General features: G+C 45.6%; 2 protein-coding genes across 2 annotated transcripts; one reads left to right on the top strand and one right to left on the bottom strand.

The window, feature by feature from the left end:
• The first annotated feature begins 15,154 nt into the window (after positions 1-15,154).
• LOC125524442 (uncharacterized acetyltransferase At3g50280-like) lies at positions 15,155-17,172 on the top strand. The gene has a single exon (XM_048689496.1). It carries the CDS (start codon positions 15,501-15,503, stop codon positions 16,923-16,925), a length of 1,425 nt encoding a protein of 474 aa, XP_048545453.1. The 5' UTR covers positions 15,155-15,500; the 3' UTR covers positions 16,926-17,172.
• Positions 17,173-17,667: 495 nt separating this feature from the next.
• On the bottom strand, positions 17,668-22,731 carry LOC125524441 (methylcrotonoyl-CoA carboxylase beta chain, mitochondrial-like). Its single transcript, XM_048689495.1, has 10 exons — positions 22,403-22,731; positions 22,183-22,302; positions 21,146-21,580; positions 20,979-21,069; positions 20,235-20,467; positions 19,983-20,147; positions 19,078-19,152; positions 18,617-18,748; positions 18,042-18,098; positions 17,668-17,964 (listed from the first exon to the last, which is right to left on the bottom strand). Exons 1-10 carry the CDS (start codon positions 22,586-22,588, stop codon positions 17,761-17,763), a joined length of 1,698 nt encoding a protein of 565 aa, XP_048545452.1. The 5' UTR covers positions 22,589-22,731; the 3' UTR covers positions 17,668-17,760.
• Positions 22,732-24,738: the final 2,007 nt, after the last annotated feature.

Here is a 24,738-nt window from a genome sequence, read left to right as displayed (position 1 = left end):
GAGCATGTGGGAGCCAACATGGGTATCCAGATCCCGCTGTTGGTTATTGACCGGAGAGTCGTCTCGGTCATGTCTGCTTGTCTCCCGAACCCGTAGGGTCTACACACTTAAGGTTCGGTGACGCTAGGGTTGTAGAGATATGAGTATGCAGTAATCCGAAAGTTGTTCGGAGTCCCAGATGAGATCCTGGACGTCATGAGGAGTTCCGGAATGGTCTGGAGGTGAAGAATTATATATAGGAAGTGTAGTTTCGGCCATCGGGAAAGATTCGGGGTCGCCGGTATTGTACCGGGACCACCGGATGGGTCCCGGGGGTCCACCGGGTGGGACCACCCATCCCGGAGGGCCCCATGGGCCGAAGTGGGGAGGGGAACCAGCCCATAGTGGGCTGGTGCACCCCCCCTTGGGCCCCCCTGCGCCTAGGGTTGGAAACCCTAGGGTGGGGGCGCCTCCACTTGCCTTGGGGGGCACTCCACCCCCCTTGGCCGCCGCCCCCCCCTTGGGAGATCCCATCTCCAGGGCCGGCGCCCCCCAGGGGGCCTATATAAAGGGGGAGGGAGGGCAGCCGCACCTCAAGTCTTGGCGTCTCCCTCTCCCCTGCTACACCTCTCCCTCTCGCAGAAGCTCGGCGAAGCCCTGCTGCGATCACTGCTGCATCCACCACCACGCCGTCGTGCTGCTGGATCTTCATCAACCTCTCCTCCCCCCTTGCTGGATCAATAAGGAGGAGACGTCATCCGCTCCGTACGTGTGTTGAACGCGGAGGTGCCGTCCGTTCGGCACTTGGTCATCGGTGATTTGGATCACGGCGAGTACGACTCCTCATCCCCGTTCTCTTGAACGCTTCCGCTCGTGATCTACAAGGGTATGTAGATGCACTCCTCTCTCCCTCTTTGCTAGATGACTCCATAGATTGATCTTGGTGATGCGTAGAAAATTTTAAAATTCTGCTACGTTCACCAACAGTGGTATCAGAGCTAGATCTATATGTAGTTACTATGCACGAGTAGAACACAAAGTAGTTGTGGGCATCGATATTGTCAATTTGCTTGCCGTTACTAGTCTTATCTTGATTCGGCGGCATCGTGGGATGAAGCAGCCCAGACCAACCTTACACGTACGCTTACGTGAGACCGGTTCCACCGACTGACATGCACTAGTTGCATAAGGTGGCTGGCGGGTGTCTGTCTCTCCCACTTTAGTCGGATTGGATTCGATGAACAGGGTCCTTATGAAGGGTAAATAGAAATTGGTAACTCACGTTGTGGTTTTGGCGTAGGTAAGAAACATTCTTGCTAGAAACCTATAGCAGCCACGTAAAAACTTGCAACAACAATTAGAGGACGTCTAACTTGTTTTTGCAGCAAGTGTTTTGTGATGTGATATGGCCAAAGGTTGTGATGAATGATGAATGATATATGTGATGTATGAGATTGATCATGTTCTTGTAATAGGAATCACGACTTGCATGTCGATGAGTATGACAACCGGCAGGAGCCATAGGAGTTGTCTTTATTTATTTATGACCTGCGTGTCAACATAAACGTCATGTAATTACTTTACTTTATTGCTAAAGCGTTAGCCATAGTAGTAGAAGTAATAGATGACGAGACAACTTCAAGAAGACACGATGATGGAGATCATGATGATGGAGATCATGGTGTCATGCCAGTGACAACGATGATCATGGAGCCCCGAAGATGGAGATCAAAGGAGCAAATGATATTGGCCATATCATGTCACTGTTTGATTGCATGTGATGTTTATCATGTTTTACATCTTATTTGCTTAGAACGACGGTAGCTTAAATAAGATGATCCCTCGAAATAATTTCAAGAAAGTGTTCCCAAACTGTGCACCGTTGCGAAGGTTCGTTGTTTCGAAGCACCACATGATGATCGGGTTTGATAGATTCTAACGTTCGAATACAACGAGTGTAAGCCAGATTTACACACGCGATACACTTAGTTTGACTTGACGAGCCTAGCATGTACAGACATGGCCTCGGAACACAGAAGACCGAAAGGTCGAGCATGAGTCGTATAGAAGATACGATCAACATGAAGATGTTCACCGATGTTGACTAGTCCGTCTCACGTGATGATCGGACACGGCCTAGTTAACTCGGATCATGCTATACTTAGATGACTGGAGGGATGTCTATCTGAGTGGGAGTTCATTGAATAATTTGATTAGATGAACTCAATTATCATGAACTTAGTCTAAAATCTTTACAATATGTCTTGTAGATCAAATGGCCCATGTTGTCCTCAACTTCAACGCGTTCCTAGAGAAAACCAAGTTGAAAGACGATGGCAGCAACTATACGGACTGGGTCCAGAACCCGAGGATCATCCTAATAGCTGCCAAGAAAGATTATGTCCTAGAAGCACCGCTAGGTGACGCACCCATCCCAGAGAACCAAGATGTTATGAACGCTTGGCAGCAGCGTGCTGATGATTACTCCCTCGTTCAGTGCGGCATGCTTTACAGCTTAGAACCGGGGCTCCAAAAGTGTTTTGAGAAACACGGAGCATATGAGATGTTCGAAGAGCTGAAAATGGTTTTTCAAGCTCATGCCCGGGTCGAGAGATATGAAGTCTCCGACAAGTTCTTCAGCTGTAAAATGGAGGAAAATAGTTCTGTCAGTGAGCACATACTCACAATGTCTTGGTTACATAACCGCTTGACTCAGCTGGGAGTTAATCTCCCGGATGATGCGGTCATTGACAGAATCCTTCAGTCGCTTCCACCGAGCTACAAGAGCTTTGTGATGAACTTCAATATGCAGGGGATGGAAAAGACCATTCCTGAGGTATATTCAATGCTGAAATCAGCGGAGGTAGAAATCAAAAAGGAACATCAAGTGTTGATGGTGAATAAAACCACTAAGTTCAAGAAAGGCAAGGGTAAGAAGAGCTTCAAGAAGGACAGCAAGGGAGTTGCCGGGTAAGCAAGCTGCCGGGAAGAAGCCAAAGAATGGACCCAAGCCCGAGACTGAGTGCTTTTATTGCAAGGAAAGTGGTCATTGGAAGCGGAACTGCCCCAAATACTTAGCGGACAAGAAGGCCGGCATCACGAAAGGTATATGTGATATACATGTAATTGATGTGTACCTTACCAGTACTCGTAGTAGCTCCTGGGTATTTGATACCGGTGCGGTTGCTCACATTTGTAACTCAAGGCAGGAGCTGCGGAATAAGCAGAGACTGGCAAAGGACGAGGTGACGATGCGCATCGGGAATGGTTCCAAGGTCGATGTGATCGCCGTCGGCACGCTACCTCTACATTTACCTACAGGATTAGTTTTAAACCTCAATAATTGTTATTTAGTGCCAGCTTTGAGCATGAACATTGTATCAGGATCTCGTTTAATTCGAGATGGCTACTCATTTAAATCCGAGAATAATGGTTGTTCTATTTATATGAGAGATATGTTTTATGGTCATGCTCCGATGGTGAATGGTTTATTCTTAATGAATCTCGAGCGTAATGCTACACATATTCATAGTGTGAATACCAAAAGATGTAAGGTTGATAATGATAGTCCCACATACTTGTGGCACTGCCATCTTGGTCACATAGGTGTCAAACGCATGAAGAAGCTCCATGCAGATGGACTTTTAGAGTCTCTTGATTACGAATCATTTGACACGTGCGAACCATGCCTCATGGGTAAAATGACCAAGACTCCGTTCTCAGGAACAATGGAGCGAGCAACCAACTTATTGGAAATCATACATACAGATGTGTGCGGTCCAATTAGTGTTGAGGCTCGCGGTGGTTATCGTTATGTTCTCACCCTCACTGATGACTTGAGTAGATATGGGTATGTCTACTTAATGAAACACAAGTCTGAGACCTTTGAAAAGTTCAAGGAATTTCAGAGTGAGGTTGAGAATCAACGTGGCAGGAAAATCAAGTTCTTGCGATCAGATCGTGGGGGAGAATACTTGAGTCACGAATTTGGCACACACTTAAGAAAATGTGGAATAGTTTCACAACTCACGCCGCCTGGAACACCTCAGCGTAATGGTGTGTCTGAACATCGTAATCGCACTCTATTAGATATGGTGCGATCTATGATGTCTCTTACCGATTTACCGCTATCATTTTGGGGCTATGCTTTAGAGACTGCCGCATTCACTTTAAATAGGGCTCCGTCGAAATCCGTTGAGACGACACCGTATGAATTATGGTTTGGGAAGAAACCTAAGCTGTCGTTTCTAAAAGTTTGGGGATGCGATGCTTATGTCAAGAAACTTCAACCTGAAAAGCTCGAATCCAAGTCGGAAAAATCTTTGTTGCCAAGAATACCCTAAAGAAACTATTGGGTATACCTTCTACCTCAACCTGAAATGCGTCTTGGAAACTTCAACCTGAAATGCGTCTTCATAGGATACCCTAAAGAAACTATTGGGTATACCTTCTACCTCAGATCCAAAGGCAAGATCTTTGTTGCCAAGAATGGATCCTTTCTAGAGAAAGAGTTTCTCTCGAAAGAAGTAAGTGGGAGGAAAGTAGAACTTGATGAAGTATTGCCTCTTGAACCGGAAAGTGGCGCAACTCAGGAAAATGTTCCTGAGGTGCCTGCACCGACTAGAGAGGAAGTTAATGATGATGATCATGAAACTTCAGATCAAGTTGCTACTGAACTTCGTAGGTCCACAAGGACATGTTCCGCACCAGAGTGGTATGGCAACCCTGTCTTGGAAATCATGTTGTTAGACAACGGTGAACCTTCAAACTATGAAGAAGCGATGGCGGGCCCGGATTCTGACAAATGGCTGGAGGCCATGAAATCCGAGATAGGATCCATGTATGAAAACGTGGTATGGACTTTGACTGACTTGCCCGATGATCGGCGAGCCATAGAAAATAAATGGATCTTTAAGAAGAAGACAGACGCGGATGGTAATGTGACCATCTATAAAGCTCGGCTTGTCGCTAAGGGTTATCGACAAGTTCAAGGGGTTGACTACGATGAGACTTTCTCACCTGTAGCGAAGCTGAAGTCCGTCTGAATCATGTTAGCAATTGCCGCATTCTATGATTATGAAATATGGCAAATGGACGTCAAAACGGCATTCCTTAATGGTTTCCTTAAGGAAGAATTGTATATGATGCAGCCGGAAGGTTTTGTCGATCCTAAGAATGCTGACAAGGTGTGCAAGCTCCAACGTTCGATTTATGGGCTGGTGCAAGCATCTCGGAGTTGGAACATTCGCTTTGATGAGATGATCAAAGCGTTTGGGTTTATGCAGACTTATGGAGAAGCCTGCATTTACAAGAAAGTGAGTGGGAGCTCTGTAGCATTTCTCATATTGTATGTGGATGACACACTGTTGATGGGAAATGATATAGAATTCTTGGAAAGCATAAAGGCCTACTTGAACAAGTGTTTTTCAATGAAGGACCTTGGAGAAGCTGCTTATATATTTGGCATCAAGATCTATAGAGATAGATCGAGACGCCTCATTGGTCTTTCACAGAGTACGTACCTTGACAAGATATTGAAGAAGTTCAAAATGGATCAGTCAAAGAAGGGGTTCTTGCTTGTATTGCAAGGTACGAGATTGAGCACGGCTCAAAGCCCGACCGCGGCAGAAGATAGAGAAAAGATGAGTGTCGTCCCCTATGCCTCAGCCATAGGGTCTATCATGTATGCTATGCTGTGTACCAGACCTGATGTAAACCTTGCCGTAAGTTTGGTAGGAAGGTACCAAAGTAATCCCGGCATGGAACACTGGACAGCGGTTAAGAATATCCTGAAGTACCTGAAAAGGACTAAGGAAATGTTTCTCGTTTATGGAGGTGACGAAGAGCTCGTCGTAAAGGGTTACGTCGATGCTAGCTTCGACACAGATCTGGATGACTCTAAGTCACAAACCGGATACGTGTATATTTTGAATGGTGGGGCAGTAAGCTGGTGCAGTTGCAAGCAAAGCGTGGTGGCGGGATCTACATGTGAAGCGGAGTACATGGCAGCCTCGGAGGCAGCACAAGAAGCAATCTGGGTGAAGGAGTTCATCACCGACCTAGGAGTCATACCCAATGCGTCGGGGCCGATGACTCTCTTCTGTGACAACACTGGAGCTATTGCCCTTGCCAAGGAGCCCAGGTTTCACAGGAAGACCAGGCATATCAAGCGTCGCTTCAACTCCATTCGTGAAAGTGTTCAAAATGGAGACATAAAAATTTGTAAAGTATATACGGACCTGAATGTAGCAGATCCGTTGACTAAACCTCTCCCTAGAGCAAAACATGATCAACACCAGAATTCCATGGGTGTTCGATTCATCACAATGTAACTAGATGATTGACTCTAGTGCAAGTGGGAGACTGTTGGAAATATGCCCTAGAGGCAATAATAAAATGATTATTATATTTCCTTGTTCATGATAATTGTCTATTATTCATGCTATAATTGTATTATCCGGAAACCGTAATACATGTGTGAATACATAGACCACAATGTGTCCCTAGTGAGCCTCTAGTTGACTAGCTCGTTGATCAACAGATAGTCATGGTTTCCTGGCTATGGACATGGGGATGTCATTGATAACGGGATCACATCATTAGGAGAATGATGTGATGGACAAGACCCAAACCTAAGCATAGCACAAAGACCGTGTAGTTCGTTTGTTGTAGCTTTTCTGAATGTCAAGTATCATTTCCTTAGACCATGAGATTGTGCAACTCCTGGATACCGTAGGAGTGCCTTGGGTGTGCCAAACGTCACAACGTAACTGGGTGACTATAAAGGTACATTACAGGTATCTCCGAAAGTGTCTGTTGGGTTGGCACGAATCGAGACTGGGATTTGTCACTCCGTATGACGGAGAGGTATCTCTGGGCCCACTCGGTAATGCATCATCATAATGAGCTCAATGTGATCAAGTGGTTGATCACGGGATCATTGTTGGGGAACGTAGTAATGTCAAAATTTTCCTACGCACACGCAAGATCATGGTGATGCATAGCAACGAGAGGGGAGAGTGTGATCTACATACCTAGTAGATCGACAATGGAAGCATTTGGTTGATGTAGTCGTACGTCTTCACGATCCGACCGATCAAGCACCGAAACTACGGCACCTCCGAGTTCTAGCACACGTTCGGCTCGATGACGATCCCCGGACTCCGATCCAGCAAAGTGTCGGGGAAGAGTTCCGTCAGCACGACGGCGTGGTGACGATCTTGATGTACTACTACTGCAGGGCTTCGCCTAAGCACCGCTACAATATTATCGAGGAATATGGTGGCTGGGGGCGCCGCACACGGCTAAGGAATAGATCACGTGGATCAACTTGTGTTCATGGGGTGCCCCTTGCCTCAGTATATAAAGGATGGAGGAGGAGGAGGCCGGCCAAGGCTAGGTGCGGCCAGGATGTGGAGTCCTACTAGGACTCCAAGTCCTAGTAGGAGTCCACCAAGAGGGGAGGAAGGGAGAAGGAAGTGGAGGAGAAGGAGAGGTGGCCGGCCCCCTTTTCCCTAGTCCAATTCAGACTAGAGGGGAGGGGGGGCGCAGCAGCCCCTTGGCCCTTTCTCCTCTTCCCACTAAAGCCCATCAAGGCCCATTGCTTCTCCCGTAACTACCCGGTACTCCGAAAAATACCCGAATCACTCGGAACCTTTCCGATGTCCGAATATAGTCGTCCAATATATCAATCTTTACGTCTCGACCATTTCGAGACTCCTCGTCATGTCCCCGATCTCATCCGAGACTCCGAACTCCTTCGGTACATCAAAACTCATAAACTCATAATATAACTGTCATCGAAACCTTAAGCGTGCGGACCCTACGGGTTCGAGAACAATGTAGACATGACCGAGACACGTCTCTGGTCAATAACCAATAGCGGGACCTGGATGCCCATATTGGCTCCTACATATTCTACGAAAATCTTTATCGGTCAGACCGCATAAGAACATACATTGTTCCCTTTGTCATCGGTATGTTACTTGCCCGAGATTCGATCGTCGGTATCTTAATACCTAGTTCAATCTCGTTACCGGCAAGTCTCTTTACTCGTTCCGTAATACATCATCTCACAACTAACTTATTAGTTGCAATGCTTGCAAGGCTTATGTGATGTGCATTACCGAGAGGGCCCAGAGATACCTCTTCGACAATCGGAGTGACAAATCCTAATCTCGAAATACGCCAACCCAACATGTACCTTTGGAGACACCTGTAGAGCACCTTTATAATCACCCAGTTACATTTTGACGTTTGGTAGCACACAAAGTGTTCCTCCGGCAAACGGGAGTTGCATAATCTCATAGTCATAGGAACATGTATAAGTCATGAAGAAAGCAATAGCAACATACTAAACGATCGGGTGCTAAGCTAATGGAATGGGTCATGTCAATCACATCATTCTCCTAATGATGTGATCCCGTTAATCAAATAACAACTCTTTTGTTTATGGTTAGGAAACATAACCATCTTCGATTAACGAGCTAGCCAAGTAGAGGCATACTAGTGACACTTTGTTTGTCTATGTATTCACACAAGTATTATGTTTCCGGTTAATACAATTCTAGCATGAATAATAAACATTTATCATGATATGAGTAAATAAATAATAACTTTATTATTGCCTCTAGGGCATATTTCCTTCAGTCTCCCACTTGCACTAGAGTCACTAATCTAGTTCACATCGCCATGTGATTTAACAGCAATAGTTCACATTACCATGTGATTAACACCCATAGTTCACATCGATATGTGATCAACACCCAAAGGGTTTACTAGAGTCAGTAATCTAGTTCACATCGCTATGTGATTAACACCCAAAGAGTACTAAGGTGTGATCATGTTTTGCTTGTGAGATAATTTTAGTCAACGGGTCTGTCACATTCAGATCCGTAAGTATTTTGCGAATTTCTATGTCAACAATGCTCTGCACGGAGCTACTCTAGCTTATTGCTCCCACTTTCAATATGTATCTAGATCGAGACTTAGAGTCATCCAGATCTGTGTCAAAACTTGCATCGACGTAACTTTTTACGACGAACCTTTTTTTATCACCTCCATAATTGAGAAATATTTCCTTATTCCACTAAGGATAATTTTGACCGCTGTCTAGTGATCTACTCTTAGATCACTATTGTACTCCCTTGCTTAACACAGTGTAGGGTATACAATAGATCTGGTACACAGCATGGCATACTTTATAGAACCTATGGCTGAGGCATAGAGAATGACTTTCATTCTATTTCTATCTTCTGCTGTGGTCGGGCTTTGAGTCTTACTCAATTTCACACCTTGCAATACAGGCAAGAACTCTTTCTTTGACTGTTCCATTTTGAACTACTTCAAAATCTTGTCAAGGTATGTACTCATTGAAAAAACTTATCAAGCGTCTTGATCTATCTCTATAGATCTTGATGCTCAATATGTAAGCAGCTTTACCGAGGTCTTTCTTTGAAAAATACCTTTCAAACACTCCTTTATGCTTTGCAGAATAATTCTACATTATTTCCGATCAACAATATGTCATTCACATATACTTATCATAAATGTTGTAGTGCTCCCACTCACTTTCTTGTAAATACAGGCTTCATCGCAAGTCTGTATAAAACTATATGCTTTGATCAACTTATCAAAGCGTATATTCCAACTCCGAGATGCTTGCACCAGTCCATAGATGGATCGCTGGAGCTTGCATATTTTGTTAGCACCTTTAGGATTGACAAAACCTTCTGGTTGTATCATATACAACTCTTCTTTAATAAATCTATTAAGGAATGCAGTCTTGTTTATCCATTTGCCAGATTTCATAAAATGCGGCAATTGCTAACATGATTCGGACAGACTTAAGCATAGATACGAGTGAGAAACTCTCATCGTAGTCAACACCTTGAACTTGTCGAAAACCTTTTGCGACAATTCTAGCTTTGTAGATAGTAACACTACTGTCAGCGTCCGTCTTCCTCTTGAAGATCCATTTATTCTCAATTGCTTGCCGATCATCGGGCAAGTCAACCAAAGTCCATACTTTGTTCTCATACATGGATCCCATCTCAGATTTCATGGCCTCAAGCCATTTTGCGGAATCTGGGCTCACCATCGCTTCTTCATAGTTCGTAGGTTCGTCATGGTCAAGTAGCATGACCTCCAGAACAGGATTACCGTACCACTCTGGTGCGGATCTCACTCCGGTTTACCTACGAGATTTGGTAGTAACTTGATCTGAAGTTACATGATCATCATCATTAGCTTCCTCACTAATTGGTGTAGTAGCCACAGGAACAGATTTCTGTGATGAACTACTTTCCAATAAGGGAGAAGGTACAATTACCTTATCAAGTTCTACTTTCCTCCCACTCACTTCTTTCGAGAGAAACTCCTTCTCCAGAAAGTTTCCGAACTTAGCAACAAAAGTCTTGCCTTCGGATCTGTGATAGAAGGTGGATCCAATAGTTTTATTTGGATATCCTATGAAGATTTACTTCTCCGATTTGAGTTTGAGCTTATCAGGATGAAACTTTTTCATATAAGCATCGCAACCCCAAACTTTAAGAAACGACAACTTTGGTTTCTTGCCAAACCATAGTTCATACGGTGTCGTCTCAACAGATTTAGATGGTGCCCATTTAACGTGAATGCAGCTGTCTCTAATGCATAACCCCAAAATGATAGTGGTAGATCGGTAAGAGACATCATAGATCGCACCATATTTAATAAAGTACGGCTATGACGTTCGGACACACCATTACATTGTGGTGTTCCAGGTGGCGTGAGTAGTGAAACTATTTCACATTGTTTTTAACTGAAGGCCAAACTCGTAACTCAAATACTCTTCTCTACGATCAGATCGTAGAAATTTTATTTTCTTGTTACGAAGATTTTTCACTTCACTCTGAAATTCTTTGAACTTTTCAAATGTTTCAGACTTATGTTTCATCAAGTAGATATACTCATATCTGCTCAAATCATCTGTGAAGATCAGAAAATAATGATACTTGTCGCGAGCCTCAATATTCATCGGACCACATACATCAGTATGTATGATTTCCAACAAATCTGTTGCTCGCTCCATTGTTCCGAAGAACAGTCTTAGTCATCTTGCCCATGAGGCATGGTTCGCAAGCATCAACTGATTCATAATCAAGTGATTCCAAAAGCCCATCAGCATGGAGTTTTTTCATGCGCTTTACACCAATATGACCTAAACGGTAGTGCTACTAATAAGTTGCACTATCATTATTAACTTTGCATCTTTTGGTTTCAATATTATGAGTATGTGTATCACTACGATCGAGATCCAATAAACTATTTTCATTGGGTGTGTAACCATATAAGGTTTTATTCATGTAAACAAAACAACAATTTATTCTCTTACTTAAATGAATAACCGTATTACAATAAACATGATCAAATCATATTCATGCTCAACGCAAACACCAAATAACAATTATTCAGGTTCAACACTAATCCCGAAAGTATAGGGAGTATGCGATGATGATCATATCAATCTTGGAACCACTTCCAACACACATCGTCACTTCACCCTTAACTAGTCTCTGTTTATTCTGCAACTCCCGTTTCGAGTTACTAATCTTAGCAACTGAACTAGTATCAAATACTGAGGGGTTGCTATAAACACTAGTAAAGTACACATCAATAACATGTATATCAAATATACTTATGTTCACTTTGCCATCCTTCTTATCTGCCAATCACTTGGGGTAGTTCCGCTTCCAGTGACCAGTCCCTTTGTAGTAGAAACACTTAGTCTCAGGCTTAGGACCAGACTTGGGCTTCTTCACTTGAGCAGCAACTTGCTTGCTGTTCTTCTTGAAGTTCCCCTTCTTCCCTCTGCCCTTTTCTTGAAACTAGTGGTCTTGTCTACCATCAACACTTGATGTTTTTCTCGATTTCTACCTTCTTCATTTTCCGCATTACGAAGAGCTTGGGAATCGTTTCCGTTATCCCTTGCATATCATAGTTCATCACGAAGTTCTACTAACTTTGGTGATGGTGACTAGAGAATTCTGTCAATCACTATCTTATCTGGAAGATTAACTCCCACTTGATTCAAGCGATTGTTGTACTCAGACAATCTGGGCACATGCTCACTAGTTGAGCGATTCTCCTCCATCTTTTAGCTATAGAACTTGTTGGAGACTACATATCTCTCAACTCGGGTATTTGCTTGAAATATTAACTTCAACTCCTGGAACATCTCATATGCTCCATTTAATACAAGTATTATGTTTCCGGTTAATACAATTCTAGCATGAATAATAAACATTTATCATGATATGAGGAAATAAATAATAACTTTATTATTGCCTCTAGGGAATATTTCCTTCAATCATGCATTACGGTACGAGTAAAGTGACTTGCCGGTAACGAGACTGAACAAGGTATTGGGATACCGACGATCGAGTCTCGGGCAAGTAACGTACCGATTGACAAAGGGAATTGAATACGGGATTGATTAAGTCCTCGACATCGTGGTTCATCCGATGAGATCATCGAGGAGCATGTGGGAGCCAACATGGGTATCCAGATCCCGCTGTTGGTTATTGACCGGAGAGTCGTCTCGGTCATGTCTGCTTGTCTCCCGAACCCGTAGGGTCTACACACTTAAGGTTCGGTGACACTAGGGTTGTAGAGATATGAGTATGCAGTAATCCGAAAGTTGTTCGGAGTCCCGGATGAGATCCTGGACGTCACGAGGAGTTACGGAATGGTCCGGAGGTGAAGAATTATATATAGGAAGTGTAGTTTCGGCCATCGGAAAAGATTTGGGGTCACCGGTATTGTACCGGGACCACCGGATGGGTCCCGGGGGTCCACCGGGTGGGACCACCCATCCCGGAGGGCCCCATGGGCCGAAGTGGGGAGGGGAACCAGCCCATAGTGGGCTGGTGCACCCCCCTTGGGCCCCCTGCGCCTAGGGTTGGAAACCCTAGGGTGGGGGGCGCCTCCACTTGCCTTGGGGGGCACTCCACCCCCCTTGGCCGCCGCCCCCCCCTTGGGAGATCCCATCTCCAGGGCCGGCACCCCCCAGGGGGCCTATATAAAGGGGGGAGGGAGGGCAGCCGCACCTCAAGTCTTGGCGCCTCCCTCTCCCTTGCTACACCTCTCCCTCTCGCAGAAGCTCGGCGAAGCCCTGCTGCGATCACTGCTGCATCCACCACCACGCCGTCGTGCTGCTGGATCTTCATCAACCTCTCCTTCCCCCTTGCTGGATCAAGAAGGAGGAGACGTCATCCGCTCCGTACGTGTGTTGAACGCGGAGGTGCCGTCCGTTCGGCACTTGGTCATCGGTGATTTGGATCACGACGAGTACGACTCCATCATCCCCGTTCTCTTGAACGCTTCCGCTCGTGATCTACAAGGGTATGTAGATGCACTCCTCTCTCCCTCGTTGCTAGATGACTCCATAGATTGATCTTGGTGATGCGTAGACAATTTTAAAATTCTGCTACGTTCACCAACAGTGCAGTTCACTCTTGTCCTGGCGATTGGTCCAAATGTCTGGCTCTAGCAGAATACTGGTACAATACCTCGTTCCATTCGGCTCTCGGACGCACACCATTCGAAGTAATCTATGGACATCTTCCCAGAGAATTCGGGATTGCGCAGGTGGATGAGTGTGCTGTACCAGACTTGGCAGCGTGGTTGCAAGAGCGAGAAATCATGGTGCAACACTTGCAACGACAGCTCAAGAAAGCGCAAGACCGAATGAAGGCTCAGGCAGGCAAAAACGCACTGACAGGGAATTCCAGGTGGGGGATGCATTGCAGCTGAAACTTCAACCATTCATCCAATCGTCGGTGGCTCAACGTCCGCACCAGAAGTTGGCATTTCGTTACTTTGGACCATACCGAGTCATTGCGCGTGTGGGTGCGGTTGCATACAAGCTGTAGTTGCCGCCGTCAAGCAAGATTCACAATGTGGTGCACGTGTCCCAGTTGAAGAAGGCGGAAGAAGCTGTGGTTCCAGTAAGTGATACTTTACCCCCTGACAATGCTATTCTGCAGGCGAAGCATGAACCGGAGTCCATCCTGGAAGAGAAGCTGGTTCGTGTGGGAGGCAGATCAAAACTGCGTCTCCGTATCAAGTGGGGCAACCTGCCTGACATGCTATCGACATGGGAGGATCCAGAGCTTCTTCAACTACGTTTCCCGCGGTCTCCGCCTTGGGGACAAGGCGGCTCTCAAGAGGGGGGGGGGGACTGTCACGGCCGCTGGCGTGACCCCACTGGTCAGCGACACGACTACACCAAAGGGCCATGACGAAGCAGAGCGAAGGACTGGCGGTCCTGAGCTGGGCTGACCAGTGGACCGAGCGAGAGGGCCTAGTGAGTGGTGTGGGTGGTGAGGCCTGCGTGCCTGGCTTTATAGCGTGTTGGCCGAGTCGATGAGAGGCATCGAGAATTATTGTAAACGAATCTAAAGAGAAACGAAGCTGACCTTCGTCCTCCTCGGCCGATCCCCTTTCCGCTTCCTTCCTCTCCTCCTCCGCTCCAACCCTAGATTGAGGCCCATAACAACACTCTCTCACCACCTAGAGAAAAGAAGTACCAACATGCCATACTGTAGAATAATGTAGTACACGCAGTCACCGACATAGAAAATTTCACAAATACATAACTACGAGTTCGATTAGCAGGTGACGCTGAATCACACCGCCGATGGCGGGCCAAAACTCCACACATTAGAAATAAAAAGAAACACAATCCATCATCTCCCGCACTTGCCAAACCAAATACTCCCTCGGTTCCAAAGTATAAGGTGTGTTAGTATTTTGAAAAGTTAAATTTCCTTAACTTTGATCAAGTTCAAAGCCAAGAATATTGACATCGACAATACTAAATAATATAAAATAAAAATTCATTTCATGATGAATCCAATGGTGCCGATTTGATATTATGTATATTGATATATTTCTCTGTAAATTTCGTCAAACTTAAAAGAGGTTTGCCGTTTCAAAAAATAGTACACCGTCTATTTTGAAACGGAGGGAGTAAAAGAAATTATAAGAAGGGCGCCCAACTTTCCACTCCACGTGTGAAATCTGACTGATTTGCTAAAATAGAATTGCTAAGACTACCCACAGTGGGAGTAACATAAATGGTAACATCACACTTATCTACATAAAATAGATGATGTGGCATGTAATTAATGAAGAAAAAGAGACATGTGGTAACATAGCTAGTTACAATAACATCACACATATCAAAAAAATATGTGTCTACAACCTAATAAATAAAGTAATGCATGACATAACACATATGTTACTACTCACTGTGGAGATAGTAACATATAGACTAGTAATATATGCATGTTCCTCCCCACTGTGACTAGTGTAAGCTATGCGCGTATCTGCAGATATCACGTGTCCAAATTAAATATGAGATCGATCTGGCTGGCCTGGTAAAGGTCCAATTTTTTTACTGCCACCAACCAACCAAATCAGTACTCACTGTCCAGCCTGCAGCTAGCAACAAACCTGCTACTCCCCAGACAAGCGCGATGCCGTCGCCGTCCGTGGTGCGCGTGGTGTCGTCGCGCACGGTGGCGCCGCCGCCGCGCCCGCGCGAGCGCATCCCGCTAACCTCCTGGGACGCCGCCATGCTCTCCGCCAACTACATCCAGAAGGGCCTCCTCTTCCACAGACCCTCACCCTCTTCCTCGGCATCCGCCCTCTCCACCGCCGCCGGCGTCGTCGACCACCTCGCCGCGGCCCTCGGCGACGCGCTTGTCTACTACTACCCCGTTGCCGGCCGCTGCGCCACGGAGCAGCACAGGGACCAACTTACCGGCGCCGTCGTTGGCTGCTCCGTCCACATCGACTGCGACGGCCAGGGCGTGGAGGTCGTGCACGCCGTCGCCGACGGCGTGGCCATGGCGGACATCGTCCCGCCCGACGCCGACGTGCCGCGCGACGTGCTGGCGCAGTTCTTCCAGCTCACCGACGCCGTCAACTACGGCGGCCGCGAGCAGCCGCTGCTCGCCGTCCAGGTGACCGACCTCGCCGACGGGGTGTTCGTCGGGCTCGCCTACAACCACGCGCTCTCCGACGGCACCGCCTTCTGGGACCTCGTCAACAGCTGGGCGGCCCTCGCGCGCGCCAGGCTCGGCCTCGCCCCGGCGCCCCCGACGCCGAGGCCCTCGTTCGAGCGCTGGTCGCCGGACGGCGGCGCGGCGGGGCCGGCCGTGCTGCCGTGCGCCGACGCGTCGGAGCTCGTCGAGCGGGCGGCCCCGCTGGCGTTGCGCGAGCGGATGCTGCACTTCTCGGCGGACTCGCTGGCGGCGCTCAAGGAGCGCGCGCGGGAGGAGCTCCTGGCCGCTGGAGACGCGGCCGGCGCCGCCGCGGTGACGCGGTTCCAGGCGCTGTCCTCGCTCCTCTGGCGCTGCATCACCCGCGCGCGGCGGCTGGCGCCGGAGCAGGAGACCGTGTGCCGCGCCGCCATCGACAACCGCGGGCGGCTGCGGCCGGAGCTGCCCAGGGAGTACTTCGGCAACGCCATCTACGCCATCGGGACGGAGCCGGCGCGCGCCGCGGACCTCCTGGAGCGCGGGCACGGGTGGGCGGCGGCGGCCGTGGGGCGGGCCGTGGCGGCGCACACGGACGCGGCCATCAGGGCGCGCGTGGCGGCGTGGACGGCCAAGCCCATGGTGTACACGCATCGCTTCTTCGACCCGACCGGGACCATGATGGGCAGCTCGCCGCGGTTCGACATGTACGGCTGCGACTTCGGGTGGGGGAGGCCCGTGGCGGCGCGCAGCGGCCGGGCCAACAAGTTCGACGGCAAGACGTCGCTGTACCCCGGCCGGGAGGGCGGCGGGAGCATCGACGCAGAGCTCACGCTCACGCCCGACAACATGGCGGCGCTCGAGGAGATTGAGGAGCTATGGGCTGCCGTGACCCCGGACACGCCGGAGAAGAAGCCTTGAATCTTCCATGCATGTTACCACTCTGGTCTGCTACTCTCTTTTTTTTCTTCTAAAAGCTTCGATCTATTCATTTTTTATTCATAGCATGATTACCAGAAATAATAGAAGTTACTCTAAAGCAACGCAGCAGAAAAACTTTCGATCTATTCATGGCACAATCGTCCGAAATAATACTCCCTCTATTCATTTTTGTAAGACGTTTAAGACAGATAAAATTGAACTGTTTTGGATGGAGCGATGCTATACACACGATGGTGTGCGAACGATTTGTGAACGATCATATATATCAGTCCATCCATGCACGTGAATGAAGTGCAGCCGACGGCTGGATTCGGCGTCGTTCCACTGTCGTGCATGGCGTGTCGTCTGCCCAGCACTTTTGTTTTGGATGTTGTTTTAAATATCTAAAACGTTTTTACAGAAGTGAACGAAGGGAGTAAAAGTTATATCAAATATGTAGACCACCCAGCTACGATTATTAAGCAAGTCGAAGATGTGCCACCGTCATTGCCGGAGCCAGGCACAATTTGTTGTCACCACTCTGGTCTGCTACTTGCTAAATATTACTCCCGAAGTAGTGCACATGGTAACCAACATCCACACGCGCTGGTTTCTTTTCACACAACACAATGCAAAGTTCGTTCTCGAGCAAGACGCCTTTTAGCCCATTCCAAGCACTAGAAAAGCACATGGACAAAATCAGTACAGCAGGGCTAGCAAAATTTCCCCAGAGAAACAAGCCTTGAATAAGCACCTCATTTCAATTCATTGGAAGCATTAAAGCAGGTTTTATTTTACAGGGCTGTGACATGTGTACTATACATGACTTACATAATTACATTCGAAACACGCCATATTTCGTGTCTTCTGGAACCGGCTTGGCGGAAGCAGAGAGGCAAAGGCTTAGAACCCGTCTGGTATCCGCGGGATCTATGATCCCGTCGTCCCAAAGCCTAGCGGTCGAGTAATACGGGCTTCCTTCCTTGTCATATGCCTCGACGACTTTGGCTTTGAAGGCCTCTTCATCATCCTTGGTCCACTGCATAACAAAGAAAGTCTCATCTTATACCAGTACTTGTCTTATGTTTACTGAATCCAATAAACGATGCACTATACCTCCACTCCTTGCCTTTTCCTGTTGTTCTTCTCTATTTGGGCGAGAACACCAGCTGCCTGAAATGGTTCAAGAGAAAGATGTGTTAAAACCAGTGGTAGCTTGGCTCTTGTTTGAGGCTTAAAATATCCATAAGAAACCAGTGCAAATATGTTCACGTGTGCAAGAACATGATCGATGTATGCTACCGCAGTTTCCGTTTTAATGTCCAATGCACATGCCTAGGAGACACAAAAAACTAAATAGCCTTTTGATGGACTGAGAGCCTGCTTTGCTCTCATATTGGTATTCCGCCATTCTGCTTTTGTTTTGCCTGGTTGCGCCTCACGAAAAAGTTTCTAACAACCGTGCACAATGTTTCTACAACGAAGTGTAGCATGCTGGCTACTTTTATTTGCAACTGAGTAACACCTGAGATTCTTTACATTTTGGACTACTAATGCTGCCTAATAACCTATGTCCCTAGGCTTCAAGGGAATTGATACCAAGAGTTACATTTGTGACATCCTTCGCCAGGTAATGATACTAGTAAAATAGTAAGACAATTTGTAGCCAATGACAGGTCCAAAGGTCTTACCTGAATGCCGCCCATAACAGATATCCTAGCAGTTGGCCACATGAACAAAAAATTCGGGCTGTATGCACGTCCACACATTCCATAATTCCCAGCACCAAAACTTCCACCGACAATTATGGTAATTTTAGGAACCTGTGCAGAAATATAGATATATAGGGTCATTCTATTCATATAATTTTATAGAATTTTAGATGTAGATAAAATTACAGGACTAGCTATAGATTCCATAATAGCATTTTGTCACAAGCAAGTTGGGGTAGGCTAGATATGAAACCCTACTAGAACATATGGAAAACCAGAAGGCGAAAGAGAGAAAAAAAGAACAGGAAACAGATAGACAAAAGTGCTACTCTGCTCTACTCATGCTATGTCATGTGGCATGCTGTGTAAATGCGGAAGAAAGCAAGACTAGGCCGCTAGTTTACTAAGACCAAGAATGGGAAACAGTAGAAATGTCTGACCTTTGAACAGGAAACTGCCATAACCATTTTTGCCCCAGCTTTCGCAATTCCACTTGCTTCAGATTTCGACCCAACCTATTAAACATTGTCACTGCAAAAGGTTAGAAGGCTCGTACTCCAAAATAAAACCAACTGTTATGTTCAAACTTTAGTATCCCTGACCAACTATTTAGTATGTATGCAGTTCATATTGTTGGACTGTAAAAGATTTTCTCATCCCCAGAAGCTATCTTGTGTGGTTAGAGTTCTTAGGGGTCTTTCCCTCGTACAACCAATGCCAGACTATTCCAACAATCTGCCCCTTCACTCATTTGTGCCTCAATCTGCCCCTTTACTGTAGATGGGCGGTCTCTGTGCAGTGGCAGTGCTAGACGTATGACCTTGTGATGTCAACCAACCAAACTCTTGATGATTGTATGAGTTATGTGATGAATACAAAAAATTATGAGTGTTTTCCACCAGTTCTGATGTTAGTTGACATCACAAACTGTGTGTAGCCTCCACTGTATGTGTCTGACATGCCCCTTCAAAATACATGGATGGTCCTCAGGCACCCACGGTCCATTAGGCCTTCAAACACTAGACTCCTTCATGCCAGATATGCAAGAACCATGCTTTTTTTTTTTTTGTTGTTGTTGGAATCATGCTTTCATAACAATTGTTGGGTCATAAAGGGTCTTCTCACCGTCAAAAGCCAACTTGTGAGGTGAGGGGCGTTCGCGATCTCGATTAGGTCACTTTATTTATGACCATGAATTATTATTATTTTGAACCGGCCTAAACCACTTTCCATTGAAATAACGGAAATACAAAGTTTTGTAGATTAATAGGAGGCGGGAAAGGACAATATTTTGAACATGAATTGAAATGAAAGAATGAACTGAAAAGTAAAGAAGATGCCATACCATGAATCCAGAAATATTTTGAAGGAATATCAAAGGAATATTGCGTTGAGCACACAACTCAATGAAGTGGGTACCCTTTAGTGCCGACTCGGTAAATAAAATGCCATTGTTTCCAATAATTCCAACTGGCTGCCCGCATATCCTTGCAAAACCAGTCACTAGTGTCTGTGTAAATGCAAATGAAACAGATTTGAGTTGCACAACGCACAATACAGAATGCAAAAGGTAATCAAGCATAAGAGAAATCCTTACTGTTCCGTACAATTTTTTGAATTCATCAAATTCACTTCCATCGACTATACGAGCTATTATTGAGCGAATATCAAAAGATTGCTTTGTATCAGCTGGTGCAATTGAACGAAGTTCCTGTACATCATACAATGGTTCTTGGTAATCACAAGCAGAATTGTGTATACTTGCTTCTTTAGCGGCCAAATGGAGGTTCTTCACAATGTTCCTTCCCAGCGCAAGACCATGGCGTTCATCTATTGCAATTTACAGTGCAAAACATGTCTAAGTCGCAACAACATCCAACTAATATGTATAGAAAAAAATGATACATAAGAGGGTGATCTATGGTTTAAGATAGAAACATCCAATGAGTGACAATAAAATGCAAAGTATCAGGGTCTGGAAACTATTTGCATGATCAAATATATCAGGGAAGAAACAAACAAGGGTCTGGAAACTATTTGCATGATCAAATGAATCAGGGCAGAAACAAACAGTACTCTCCAATCTCCATAGAATGCTCAGAGACGACATCTAATAAGGTACTTGTTAATACTTCTTTTTTTGGAACCGCCAAGCTGGACGTGTACCACCGTGGATGTAGAACATGTAAAAAGAAATAATGACAGAAAGAAGCAGAATTTTTACACTAAAAGCTTGCCGGAAATGCATCTTTTAAGAAATTAAGCAGACGATCCTCCATTCGTTATATCTAAAAGAGCAGTAATCGAGTCGTATTATGCAGCAATTTATGTTAAAATATACCTTGTGCAAAATGATCAGAGACTCCTGATATTTTACAATGCACTGATGCTCCACCAAGGTCCTCAGCAGATATCTCCTCCCCCGTAGCAGCCTACAGAATTGGCCATTTAGACTTGCACATGTATAATTTAGATATTTTCCCAAGATCGTAGGCAGACAATACTAACCTTTACAAGGGGTGGACCAGCTAGAAATATTGTTCCATTTCCCTTAACTATTATACTCTCATCAGCCATTGCAGGAATATAAGCCCCGCCAGCAGTACAAGAACCTAAAACTACTGCAATCTGAGGAATACCATCTGCAGACATCTTAGCCTGATTGTAGAATATTCGACCAAAATTATCACGGTCGGGGAAGACTTCTGCCTGCTTGGGGAGATTAGCACCTCCACTGTCAACAAGATATATGCAGGGCAATTTACATTCAGAAGCTATTTCCTGCGCCCGCAGATGCTTTTTGACAGTGATTGGATAGTATGTACCCCCCTTTGTAGTTGGGTCATTTGCCACGAACATGCATAGTCGTCCATGAACAGGTCCTATGCCAGTAATTATTCCCCCTGATGGTAATGCTTCCTCATAAACATCAGATCCTGCAAGCTTTATCGCGAAAAGTATCATCAGCAGCTCATAGTCCACAACAAGTTGGACAAGTATGAAAACATTTGTTTCTATTCTGAAGCATCCTACCAGATAACAATATGGGTTGGAAGACAATGGCGTTCTGGTCAATTATTTCACATAAACGAATATCGTACTGAGACTTGCATCCAGTGTCTTTTCTGATGTAATACTTAGTGCATTCGTGACATCCATGCTGCTCTATTAAATTAAGGTATTTAGGAAATCAGGATGCGTCCTTAAAATAGAGGTGCGTGTTCCTGAAAAATAAATACAAGATTACTCTAAAAAATAGAGAAACGGGAATGCATTTTTGAAAGGCGCGGGGTGAAAAACTCGTCCCGTTTTCCTCAAACGAAAATGGCAACTACTAAGAAATCTTTCACTTCATTCAGAGCTGCAGGGTGAGAAATTCAGTCCCATTTTTCGGGAATGAAAATGGTAACTGGTCCAATCGCCAGACTACGAGAATAACTACGATAAGCAGACCAACATGGAGTACAATTTCCTTAACGCCGTTGCTTGATAAAACTGATCACCGGAGGAAAAGGGGCCTGTCTCGCTGATGAGTGATGGCCGACCTGAGAGAGCTCGAGGAAGGAGGCCCCCGGGTCGAGCAGGCGGTCGATGCGGTCCCTGGGGAGCAGCTTCCCCCGCCCCTCGTTCCGCTTCACCGCCCCCGCGCCTCCGCCGCCCAGAACCTGCAGCGGCAGCGCCCTCCGCCTCGTCAGGAGAGAGAGAGGGGGGGAAGGTGTCTGGTCAAGCAAGGGAGAGAGAGACCGGCGACACGCGCTCACGCACCTGGGAGACGCGGGAGCGCAGGTCGGAGAGGAGGCCGCCGACGGCGGCGGCGTTGCGGGCGTAGGCGTCGGAGCCCCGGTCGAGCGCGTCGGGCAGGACCGTGGAGGAGGCTGCCGCCGAGGAGCGGTAGGCGGCGGCGAGGGTGCTGCCTGGGCGGGGCCGCCGTGCGGCCAGTCGACTGAGCATCTCCGGCGGACGACGATGATGGATGCGCCGGTGGGGAGTGGAGTGAGCAGTCTGTGTCAGAGTGTGCGATGCCTCTCTGTATACTGGCGGAGGAACACTCCCGCACGGAAGCTCGAGCGGATATCGATCTCTCCAGAGTGTTTTTCTTCCACGGGAGCCTCGTGCGCGTCTGCTCTGATGCCATGCTGCGTTGGCAGACAGATGTGGATAAGGACCCCTGCAGACTTGATTGACGACCATGATGGCAGTGAGCCAAAGGCATTTGATTTCTACTCCCTCGGTCTCATAATGTAAAAAAATATCTTATATTATCAGATGGATTGAGTAATTTATTGAATTCTTAGATATTGCTTTTTTTGAAATTTCATAGTTTATGTCTTCTTCCGCTGCATGTACTATTTAGAAAATTTCGTACTTGACCTTAAACACGATCCTGACCAGACGACAACCCTGCGCGTTGCTCCGAGAATTTGTTGCGATTCATTTTAGTGAGGCTTGGTTTTATGGAGCATGGATGTTCGGCTTAATAATATGATAGCTGAAGATGGAAATGCAAATGATGAATTGTATGTCATTTGATAGTGCATTTTTTTTCACGAATGATTGCATATTTAAGGTGGCATCTTCGCATGGTGAGAAAAAAAGAGATTGGTTGAGATTAACTAGTTATTTATATAGGATCTGTTGTATTTGAATATTGTATATACAATTGTAAAAAAATTATTGAATATAGGTAGCATAATATAATAGAAAGCTTTTCCCCATTTGCATGGTTACGTGGATCTTTTCTTATACATGGTGACTAAATTCAATTGTTTATTCATGTATGATTTTTCATAATCAATCGTGACCACTCTCGGTGAGTCCAACAAGTACCTAGTCGAAATATGATACCTTGGGGGCGTGCCCACACGTCATTCACCTGACAAGTTCCCTTCATCTTGTGTCCCACTACGCTAGAGTATGCATTCCAAGGGAATAAGGACGGGTGTATGTTAGAGATCTTGTGGTTACCGAAGATATTTGCCCTCAATCGCAAGATCACATGATTCGCATCGTACTCGCTAAAGGCAACTACTGGATTATAGACCCTGGCCTACCTACATAAAGGAAGGACAAGGCCTCGCTAGAGGGACATCTCATTGAGTGAGGAGAGCCTTGTAACCTAGAACAAAATACCAATTCGACACTATTGTAATCGTAGCATCAACTAATAAAGTTCGATAGGCAAGATGTATAGCTTATTCCCAACCAGGGTCATGAACCTGGGTAAACAATCGCGTGTCAACTTCGTCGCCGACTAAGTCCCCTTCTGCGCCACCACTCTCTCTACTTTCATACTTGACCACATATCTATCATAATATCGGTAGTGCATTAATCATCAACAAGCACCTGTATACACCATATGATATCAAGTGCATTGCATGTGAGCGTATCAAATGATCAGATCATTTGTATCTAGAAGTAGTAGAATCAATAGTATCCATATGTTCGTTGATAATTGCTATAAACAATAATATTTCAACACAAAATGCATAGCATGCATACAATGTTAAAATAATATTGAACACATCATAATTTGCAAGACACGTTTGACCACCAAAATACCAAGAATCAATGTCGAAGTTTCTGTAAATTTGATTACCTAATCATACACTAGAGATTGTTATTAAGATATTTGTTTAAGCATATGCTCAAGGGATCTCTACTATGATATTTAATAATATTAATATATACACTATCACACACAACAACATATGCACTGTGTAATTGATGCGATTGTCGAAAATAGTTCAAGGAGCATTTTTATTACAAAATACAACTTCTATTTCGCACAAACATGTACTACATTACAAATGCATAACAAAGCACACTATAACTAATATTTAACAACAATGTTTATCTATGAAACTAAGCTTACTCATTAAGAGCGTAGCATCACAAAAAATAAGTATAAAAGATTTGTACAAATTACATTTATTTTAATCATTCTCGGCTATTTAAGAGCATTGCTACAGGGACGGCATTTATCAACCGATAATTGCACGGCATGCATATCACACCATCCACGGACATGTCTAAAACAACAGCAAACGGCTGGATTACCAATCGTGCAAGTGTCGTCCACCCCTGTGTCGTGTGTGAAGTA

This window comes from Triticum urartu, chromosome 7 (genome assembly GCF_003073215.2).
Source record: "Triticum urartu cultivar G1812 chromosome 7, Tu2.1, whole genome shotgun sequence".
In the NCBI taxonomy this organism is placed as follows: Eukaryota; Viridiplantae; Streptophyta; class Magnoliopsida; order Poales; family Poaceae; genus Triticum; species Triticum urartu.
Note: the sequence above shows the minus strand (reverse complement) of the source record. Positions and strands in the feature narration are given on the sequence as shown.

Bases quoted from the DNA above. Each gene is read 5' to 3' on its own strand.
- LOC125524442 (XM_048689496.1), top strand. From the start codon at position 15,501: ATGCCGTCGCCGTCCGTGGTGCGCGTGGTGTCGTCGCGCACGGTGGCG.
- LOC125524441 (XM_048689495.1), bottom strand. From the start codon at position 22,588: ATGCTCAGTCGACTGGCCGCACGGCGGCCCCGCCCAGGCAGCACCCTC. The intron at 22,303-22,402 runs GTGCGTGAGCGC...CTGCCGCTGCAG, and splicing joins TGCGCTCCCGCGTCTCCCAG to GTTCTGGGCGGCGGAGGCGC. The intron at 18,099-18,616 runs GTAAGACCTTTG...GAACCATTTCAG, and splicing joins CTGTTATGGGCGGCATTCAG to GCAGCTGGTGTTCTCGCCCA.